At 42.9% G+C, this 10698-nt stretch overlaps 1 protein-coding gene across 1 annotated transcript in view; it reads right to left on the reverse strand.

The window, feature by feature from the left end:
- PSD3 (pleckstrin and Sec7 domain containing 3) overlaps positions 1-10698 on the reverse strand; it is a 331314-nt gene that overhangs the window by 96275 nt on the left and 224341 nt on the right. Inside the window, exon 9 of the mRNA XM_045286849.1 lies at positions 6588-6631. Within this exon, the coding sequence (XP_045142784.1) occupies positions 6588-6631 (44 nt within the window). The remainder of the gene's footprint in view (positions 1-6587; positions 6632-10698) is intronic.

Below are 10698 nucleotides of genomic sequence, written 5' to 3' on the forward strand. Positions count from 1 at the left end.
ATCAGCCTCAGCTCCCACCACCCTGCCTCATGCCAGAAAATCACTTTTCCTTCCTGTGAGTGTGTGTGTGTGTGTGTGTGTGTGTGTGTTTGTGTGTGTGTGTGTTTATCCTTTCTACTGGTTGATAATTTTTCTTTAGGCCAGGGAACATGTCGGGATGCAGTGCTTATTTTTGTACTTCCCACATTCCCTTCATACTTATGCCTAACGGTAAGTATTTTAATACACAGAGATGCTGTATAAAGTATTAGACTCTTGGGCAAATGAACTGGGGAAGTAAAATGGAAACCACCCTTTGTTTTCAGGGAGCCAGGTTTTCCACAAGGCAGTTCTGGCCCACTGAATGTACTAGCTACACTTTTTATATATTTTTATCTTTGTACAGCATCCCTGTTCCCCTGCCTGCTTGTATTCTCAGCAGTATGTATCTTATTCGTATTCATATCCAGGGGACAGGCTGGGACAGGAACAGATGGGGCTTCTTAGAGACTACAAGAGACAAATGAATGATTCTAGCTATTGAAGGGGGGAAATACTACTAATCCTATGAGCATTTGATGAGGCTATAAAATTCAATATAAAACTGTCCATTTTCACTGTATCACCGGCTTATATGGAGACATTCAGATGGTCCCTGCCCTTGGCGGCTGCTACCATGTTGCTAACAGCCAGCAGCCCCAGCAGCAGCAAGTGCAGCCAGGCACGAGGCAGAACACCCCTGGCTTTGATGCTAGACTGGTTGTATGACTTTGGACATAAAACAAATGCCATTTTTTATTTCATTCATTCTCCTTATATGACAATGCTGGGTTGGATCACTACTTAATTTTTTTTTTAAAGACCAAACCAAAACCCAAATCACTGTCCTCCAGTCAACGCTGACTCATAGCGACCTTTAGGGCAGGGTAGACTTGCCCCTTTAAGTTCCTGGAATTGTAACTGTGGACAGGAGTAGAAAGCCCTGCCTTTCTCCCGTGGAAGGGCTGGTGGTTTCGAACTGCTGACCTTGCAGCTAGCAGTCCAATGCATAAGCACTACACCATCAGGGCTCCTTTTTTAAGAACAGACACCTTCAAGAAATAAATATTAATTGGAACTCCATGTATAGCTCTGCACAAGCTAACAGTGGAGCTACTATTTTAAGTTTGACACGGGCACAGAGCTTGTGAGAAGCAGCACGAGGTCCCCCCTCCTCCTCGCCCAGGGTGCATTCACATCACCAGGGAGGCTCCTCACATATCCCTGGGGCCCTGGGTTCCATGAAGCACAGTTAGGAAACCAGTAAATTAGGAATTCCCAGGCTCTGGCGGCAGTCTGCGTCTGTACCCCACGGAGCAAACTGACGGGGGGCTTAGGCGGTGGCTAGGAGCCCAAATCAGCTTGAGGGCAGTGGGATAAGTGGGGGCAAGGTTCCTTTCCAATAGAAACATTTCATGAATCTCTAGCCTCACTTTTTCCTAAGGTGCACTAAGCTATTTCTCAGCGAGCAGGCATTATCCTACACAGGTTTCCATGTCGACAACTTTCCCGTGACTACTTTCTCAACTACACCAGTTCAGGCTACACCCATGAAGGACGGCAGTTCCTGGCATGATGGCTGCTATGCTTCCTACGTTTTTTTGTTTTAAAATCATTTTATTAGGAGCTCATACAACTCTTATCACAATCCATACATACATCAATTGTGTAAAGCACATTTGTACATTCATTGCCCTCATCATTCTCAAAATATTTGCTCTCCACTTAAGCCCCTGGCATCAGCTCCTCATTTTCCCCCCTCCCCATCCCCACGAACCTTTGACAATTTATAAATTATTATTTTGTCATATCTTGTCCTGTCCGACGTCTCCCTTCACCCACTTTTCTGTTGTCCGTCCCCCAGGGAGGAGGGTATATGTAGATTCTTGTAATTGGGTCCCCTTTCCACCCCACCTTCCCTCCACCCTCCAGGTATTGCCAATCACACCACTGGTCCTGAAGGGATCATCCGCCCTGGATTCCCTGTGTTTCCAGTTCGTATCTGTACCAGTGTATATCCTCTGTTCTAGTCAGAATTGCAAAGTAAAATTGGGATCATGATAGTGGGGGAGGAAGAAGCATTTAGGAACTAGAGGAAAGTTGTATGTTTCATCATTGCTACAATGCACCCTGACTGGCTTGTCTCCTCCCTGCGACCCTTCTGTAAGGGGATGTCCAGTGGCCTACAGATGGGCTTTGGGTCTCCACTCTGCAGTCCTCCTCATTCACAATGATATGATTTTTTTGTTCTGATGATGCCTGCTACCTGATCCCTTCGACACCTTGTGGTCACACAGGCCTGTGTGCTTCTTCCATGTGAGCTTTGTTGCATCTGAGCTAGATGGCTGCTTGTTTACCTTTAAGCCTTTAAGACCCCAGACACTGTATCTTTTGATAGCCGGGCACCATCAGCTTTCTTTGGCACATTTGCTTATGCACCCATTTGTCTTCAGGAATCGTATCAGGGAGGTGAGCACACAATGATATGATTTTTGTTCTTTGGCCTTTTGTGGAGTCTTCACTGCACTCTGCTCCACAGAGGATGATGCAGAGAGAGCGGTGAATCCAGAAAATGTTCTATGGCCTCAGGAAGCTTACAAATCTAATGAAGCATTTCTGCAAGCAACTACCACGAGGAGGGGACACTGACAGTGTTCTCAGAGAGAGTAAAACGAAAGTAGTCAAGGTGCTGTCATTTCTGGTTGGTACGATCAGGGAAGATAAGGTGCTAAAATGGGCTTAACCAGCATTGGGCTTTAAAGGCGGGTAGGCAGGCAGGTAGTGCACTGAACACAAGGGTAGGGTGCGGATGCCAAGCAGACATCGTTTCATGGACGATGACAGAAAGGCAGGAAGTCCTGGGCATGCACAGGCAACTGAACATAGTGGCAGTGTGGTTGACACGGAGACTGTGTGAAAACGGATAATGGGGAGCAAAGTGGATGACTGGTAGACTGGGTAGGGGTGAACTGAAGTCTGATGGTGCAGGTGGGATTCAAACAGAGCAATGCAGAGGGCAGCAAAGCTGCAGAGGGTGGCATCTGTAAGGAGGGAAAGAGTAGGGATCCTTGAACTCAGATTGGGGGTGCGGGGCGGGGATGGAGAGGGGAGCGGGGGAGCTGTGTCCCTGCAGAAGTGGATGTGGTAGCGAGAGAGGAGTCAGACTTGGTGTGAGAACTTCAAGCTAGGAGTAGTATGAAAAGGCTGGAGACACTGACAGAAACGGAGGCCCCAAGTTTAGAGCAGCATTTCCCCCGTTAGGCAATACCGTCTCGTGGGGGGTGGGAACTGGAATGATTCAAGGAGGCTGTAAAAGTAGATACCCCCACTTGATCCTGGTTTACGGGATAGAAAACACAGCTTTTCATTGTCGGGGGCACTGAGGGATTGGTTTTCTGAAAAGGAGGCAGTCAGCCAAAGACGTTTGAGAACCTATGCTCTGCGAGATGACAAGTTCAATGACAAAGGCGTTTGAGTGGCACCGTCAAGAAGATGCTGACCATGTGGAATGGAAACGTGGGGAAGAGGAGAGGGCTGGGCCTCTGAATTTGGAAAGCATCTTTACAGAGATAGCTAGCCATGGGAATCCTCAAGAATGAATAAGACTGTAAAGAAAGAGATTAGTGAAAAAGCAATAATAATTCTTAGTGTTAATCTTTGGGAGGTCAATGTCATTGCATGTTGTTTTGGTCATGTTGCTAGTGACTCGTAGCAACCGAGGACCCAATAGAATGAAACGCTGTCCAGTCGTGGATGGTCCTCACAACTGCTGTCCTTGAGCCCGTTGTTGCAGCCACGGGGTCATGGGCATCTGCCAACAGGTCGTAGTGAGAGAGCACACAGAAAGCAGGCGGAGCGCTGCAGCACATGTAAGCATGCACACGGAAGCAGCTTAGTCCCTGATCTGAAACACCACCCGAAGCGATATTCAGCAGTGCTTCCCGGAGCATTTTCTAGAGAACCCGACTTTGAACACATGACAAAAGGTGAGTTATTATTGTTAATCTCAACAAAGGACGCATTACTAAAGAGGTTGTGATACTAGCCCTTTATCTCCCGCAGAAATGCAAATCGTGCATCAGACTACTAAAGAGAGCACACAGGGCTACAGGAGAGGAATCTGTTCAACACTGATCATCTCAGATTTTCTCAGCAACCCGTGTGACTCATCACTCCCCCCATTTTTTATAATAAATCACTTTATTGGGGCTTGTACAACTCTTGTCACAATCCATACCTTCATCCATTGTTTCCAGCACATCTGCTGCCATCATCATTCTCAAAACATTTTCTTACTTCTTGAGCCCTTGGTATCAGCTCCTCATTTTTCCCCTCCCTCCCTTTCCCTCATGAATCCTCAATAATTTATAAAGTATTATTTTTTCATGTCTTGCACTGGCCGATGTCTCCCTTTACTCATTATCTGTTGTCCATCCCACTGGGAGGGGGTTATAGATAGGTCATTGTGATCGGTTCCCCCTCTCTCCCCCTACCTTCCCCTTAGACTCCTGGTATGGCTACTCTCAATATTGGTCATCACCCCTTTGTGTAACATACTCTGGGTCCCACCGTGCTCTTTCCCAGGACATCAGCTTGAGCAAACACTGATGAACAGTCAAATCCAGAAGTTAACAGACTAGTAGGATGGGAAATCCTATCAGTTGACCACTTGGCCTCCTCTTGTCACCTTGCACGTGAAAAGAAGAAGGCTAACTGGATGATCAACTACGACAGTGGCCTGTCTCTGGTCCGGGAGGAAGAATAAATGTAGACATGTCAGAACGTAAGTGAGAAATAAGAAGACAGATATCAGAGCTTTAAACGCTACAGTGATGCTACCATTAGGGATAACCTGCTTTATGGTCAGTGTTTTAGAACATTCCAGTGTTCCCAGACTTGATCATTCCTTTCTGATGCAAGAGGAAACCAGCCCAGAAAAATAAGTCAATTTGGTCCGCTGATCTGGCTAGTACATGACAGAGTTGGGATTTGAAACAGAAACTGGTGGCCTCTAGAATCAGGTTTCCTGAGCATAATGCTCCAGTGACGTCACAAGAATCTGCTTCTTGTGTGAGCTCACACTGCCCACTTACAGATAGCAGCCATGACGATGCTTTTGGGGGGACACAGGTTCCAAGTACTTGCTGGTTATAAACACAATCTGCTGTACGTCTTGGGAGCCCAAGACATCAAAATCTACATAATACCAAAAAGGGCAAGCAAAACTTGTCTTATAAGCCAGGACCTATTATTGGGCTTGAAAATACTATATTTTACTACCAAATGGTTTCATAGAACATTTCAAATTGCATCCCTCCCTTTGGAGATTGGTAATACGCCTTTGTATTGCTCATATAAGTTCCTGGAACAACTTCAGTTAAAATCAATCATTAAAGTCAATAATTAACTTAGGTCAACTTATCTTACAAAATAAGTATTTAATAGCACCATTGTTATAAGCAAAAACAAAGAAGAAGAAATTTGGTTTCTACACCAAAAGATGAGACTTTGACGACTAAGAGAAGGCCAGGAATGGGGGTGGGAAAAGGGAGAGGGACAAAAAATGGAGGGTTCAACAAGAAAAAATAAATTTTTTTTTAATAAATGAAATAAAATTGGTACAGTAAATAAAAGAAAAACCCAAATTCCTTACCCTCAGTAGATCAATATAAAGATTATATTGGTCTGAGAGACGGAAACAGGAGGAAAAGTAAAACTGAACTGGACTCAAGAGTCTTTGGTATCATACAAGTTCATTTCTAACCTGTGGCAAAATTAATAACTTCCCAAAGCCGTTTTCCTTGTACAATATTGACCAGTATCTTTGCATAGTTAGTGCAACAGGAAGCTGAGCTGCATCTCTGCTGATGAGAAGGAGAAGGAAACTAAATCGATGGTGGCAGAATCATTTTATCGGATTTTAGAACATTGTATGAGTTTATCGGCAAACTTTCTTTGAGGATCGTTGTCCGGCACAGGAAACAAGATAACTACACCCTGAGCAACCTGGGAAGGCAGCACAGTCGGACAAACGTGACAGGAGATCCAGAGCGGAAGCAGGAAGAGTGCTGTTCTATTGAGCACACTGAACCTAACGTCACAAAAACAAAATAAAGTATCAATTGCTGAACAGAAAACTCCGTATACACTCGAGTATAAGCCGACCCAAATATCAGCCGAGGCACCTAATTTTACCACAAAAACTGCATTAAAAATGTGCTGAACAACTCGGCTTATACACGAGTTTCTATGGTAGTTTGTTCTGTAAACTTTCTCCCAACTACAACTGGTTAAAAACAAAATAAAACAAAACAAAAAACCAGGTAATTGTTCATAGTATAACAAAACCAGATTAGAATCGGAAGAGGAAGAGGCTGGAAAAGACATAGGGTACATAGTCAGGGGTAAGGTGTACTTTAGGCTCTATACAAAACACCTAAGAGACTTGGTGTAAAAGGAGAACTGGCCATGCATATTTCATCAGCTTTCAAGGGTCACCTCCAAGACATAAAGACTAAGAAAAGGGCAAGCAATTCATTTAGGAGAAGGCTGGCATCCAGCACACTTACACTGCCCATTCGAGCTTCTCATTCTTGATCGAGTTGTACAGAGCCTGCAATGAAAGAAAAGCAGATGGAATTAATCTTCCCATTCTGTTCCACGTTGTGGATTCTGCAAATGACACCAAATGACTTCAGGGATTCAGCAACAGGCAGCTCCTTCACAGGCTGGCCGTCTAAGCAGGACGCCCCTTGGTGGGCATCCTGTGGCTCGGTAGAGGCAAAGCATCAGGTGAGGTGAAGGGAGCATCAGGATACGTTTTATGGAACGAATAACCTTTACACAAACCCCAAACGTCGGTCATGAAAACACCACAAGGCAGCACTGAGTAGCAGTACAAACAACAGAAATGATGGAATATAAAATTAAAATAAAAGATAAATTGAGGCACAAAGTCCAAGCTCTGAATTAGGTCAACGGTTTTTAAAACTCAAATTTACTGAAGACATGCAGGCTCAAGGTTTTAGCTAACACGGATGAAACCACATCTTTAATGCTAAAATAATACAAATCTTAACTCAAGTTTCAAAAATTTCTGACTGGATAAATGCTTTTTAAATGGACTCTATTACTTACATGAGCCACCTTAACCTGTAAGTCATAATGGGCCCAGAAGCTGCCACTGAAAAGAGATTAACTAGGGTTTTTTTGAGGCTTCAAAAAGTTAAAGAGCAAAAAGTTAAAGAGAAAATGTCCAAGGCTGCAACTTGGAGTCACCGCCTGGTTAAGTTTGTGATAACCCACTGTTATTCTCCGAGAGCCACTCTTCCCCCAGACCTAACAGGTGAGTTAAATGGAGTTGTTGTTGCTGCTGTTAGGCACAAACAAGCCATCCCAACTCATAGCAGCCCATGTACGACAGAGCGAAACACTGCCGGTCTGCACCACCCTCACCACTGCTCTCACACAGCCACTGCGCCACTCCATCTTGCCAAAGGCCCGCATCCTTCAAGTCTTCGATGGCTGCACTAAGCTCTGCAACCCCTCCAGGGAGGCAGCACTGCTTTCGGGTTAGTATTTTCTGAAGCAGAGGGCGTTTAATGGCTTCTACTTGGTTTTTCTTACCCAGCAGCCGTATTTTCACAGGCCAGGGATCCAACGACATGGGGGTTCTGCCAGTTGCTGAGTATGTCTATTCCAATGATACATTCTGGAGTTGGGGAGTTACTAGAGGGTGGGTTTGGGGACGCACTGAACACACTGTTAAACAACCCGAGCTAAGACGCCACTAATGACGTGACTTCTACATGCCGCCATTCTGAGTGGTGGGCCTTCAAAACATCCTGGGTCTCCTGGAATTAGCGTCAATTCTGGGCCAGTGTCTAGTAATCCCTGAGAAGTCTGGTTGCTTTCTTTCCCCTAATGAACAATCACTCTTGTAAACAGTCATAGGTACTTTGGGGGAAAATTGGGAGAAAGACTAGCAGTATGAATTTTGGTGGTGTAGTGGGGTTTATCCTCAAAGGGACCCCGCCTCGCCTTCATTCAAGAGGTGTGGGCCTGTAAATTGGCTCAAGTCTGGGAATTGATTGAGGGGTAATGACTCACTATTTTAGTGACTCAAATTATGGTGAAGCTCAACATTTACTGGAATGCTAAAATAATACAAATCTTAACTCAAGTTTCAAAAATTTCTTACTGGATAAATGCTTTTTAAATGGACTCTATTACTTACATGAGCCACCTTAACCTGTAAGTCATAATGGGCCCGGAAGCTGCCATGGAAAAGAGATTAACAAGGGTTTTTTTGAGGCTTCAAAAAGTTAAAGAGAAAATGTCATTAAAAGATAAAGGAATTTTTCTTCCCCTGAGTAAAAGTGGTCAATCACAAAAGGGCAGATATTGTATAAGACCACTGTTATACACAAAATCAAATAAGATAAACAAAAAACCCAAGACAAAGACCCTCATACTAAAGAAACAGACTTCGGAGGTTACCAAGGGTAGAGAGGACAAGGGAGGGAAGACGAAACAGTAGGTCTGAGGGGCAGCAGGTCTTAACGTGGGTGAAAGAGAAGATGAAACTTGGTGAAAGTAATCCATAAGAGGGAGAAGATAAACCAGAGTGGGGGTCGAGTAAGCTAATGAGAGGTTGATAGTAGCTTAATATATTGAGGGCAAGACCGATGATCTGAATCTACAATAATAATAATATCACCTACACCCAAAGTAAAAGGAATAAAAAGTTAATGGATGTTTTTCCCCATGAACTTTTTGAAGCCCCTTTGCACACACTCATCTTCAATGCTACCTGATGTCTTTTAACAATATGGAAAAGATCTCGCTTAAATTGGTTAATAAAGGGTCTCACTCACTCACTGAGACAGAGTGGTTTCCAACTCACGGTGACCCTATAGGACGGGGTGGAGCTGTCCCTGTAGGTTTCTAAGACTGTAACTCTATGGGAGTCGAAAGCCTCGTCTTTCACCCTTGATAATAACGGGCGGACAAATGGAAACAAAACCTAACTATCTAAAATCACTTGAATACAGTAAGCCCCTGGGTTAAGATCACATGTGGAGAGAATCTATACTTAAGAAGAAGACATAAAGTCTTTTGAATAAAAAAAAATGAGTTAAATACAATAGTTTATAAAAGCAAATGCATGCACTACTTTGTGATGAGGAATAAGAACTATATCCACGGTTTAAAGTTGAATCAGATGGTGTTAATGCTGTGTTAAGTGTGGAACTTTGAGTTGGCTTAAATTTTCCCCTTATTAACCCTTCAAAGAGCAAGCTATGGTTAACACAGACAGCAAATTGCTGTTAAGTATCAGTGAAAACATTACTCAACTCCCATGATGTACAAGCCAACAAAGACCTTGTGGAACTAGAGAATTATTTGACAGCATTTGGGGAACTAGCCTTGGAATTAAAAATTCAAGAACTGGAAAAAGGATTTTAGGGGCTAAAGCCTTTCATCACACTGAAGCAGGGGTATCAAAGTTAGACAGACAAGGTTCTACCATAGAGAGAGGTTCACCAAAGTTTACCAGGCAGTTACTGAGGGCATCTGCTGCTACGGAACCACTTATGATGAGAACAATAATTAACACTGGACAAATCTCCCTTGATGCCCGTTAAGAAGTTGATTCCACTAGCAAAATTCCTTCTTTCCTGCAGTAGAACCAAACCTTTATCCACCAGTGCCAGGTCCACACTCTCTAACAGCAGGCCCACCTTCATTAACAGTAACTTTTTCTCCATTATGTTCTCCTGCATCGTTCAATTATTAACACTAGCACAGCATTACCTCATTAAAGCCACATGTATAGACATCATCAATGGACAGAAAGCATTAACTTTTACTCATGACTTTATTTTTTTTAAATCTAAACTATCTTAAGAACTGTTTAATACTTTTTACAGTACTATATACACAACACAGATCCTCTCTTAGGACACAGTACGATAAGTAGTTACTTTTATCATTATTGTATTAAGTACTATACTCATTATGTTTAGCATGTTATAGTTAGTTTGGAAGTGCTTATTATGTATTTTATGTGAAAAAGGAGGAAAAGATATGTGTTAAATACTAAAAGAAAAATATTGTACTGAATGATACTGAATAAGAACTGTTACGTACCTGTTTACTTTAATCTATAAATTTGACTTAAAGACTGCTTTAGGGTTTCATTTATAACCCATGATCTGCCTGTACATTCATTGTGTCCTAAAACTATTTTTGACCTTGAAAGTACTTTGCTTAAAGAGATATCAAAATCTTAACTAGAACATCTTGCTACTTAATAGTCTAGTATCACCTCTCAACCAAAATCTTTAATGTCACGCGTTAAATTGACCAGACTCACTACAAAGGGCAAGTCCTCCCCTTGTATATGTGATAAATAGCAGGTCTTTTACTCTAACACGTAAACCCGAAAAGGGGGATTATAGCCCCATCAGTTTCAAAGGAAAGAATACAGAGGAATTTTTCCAGAATTTTTTATTGCTTTATAAGCCATGTTTGTAAATAAATCCAATAGTCACTTATATCCTCATCACAAAATTGTAACTATTTAGTCCAGTTAAAAATGGATTTCACGCACAGTTCACAACAGCAAGAACTTAGCAACAGCACAGGTGCCCAGCACAGAGGAATGGATAAAGAAAC

Source organism: Echinops telfairi, unplaced genomic scaffold (genome assembly GCF_000313985.2).
Source record: "Echinops telfairi isolate 266 unplaced genomic scaffold, ASM31398v2 ScPeMD7_9;HRSCAF=40, whole genome shotgun sequence".
Classification (NCBI taxonomy): Eukaryota; Metazoa; Chordata; class Mammalia; order Afrosoricida; family Tenrecidae; genus Echinops; species Echinops telfairi.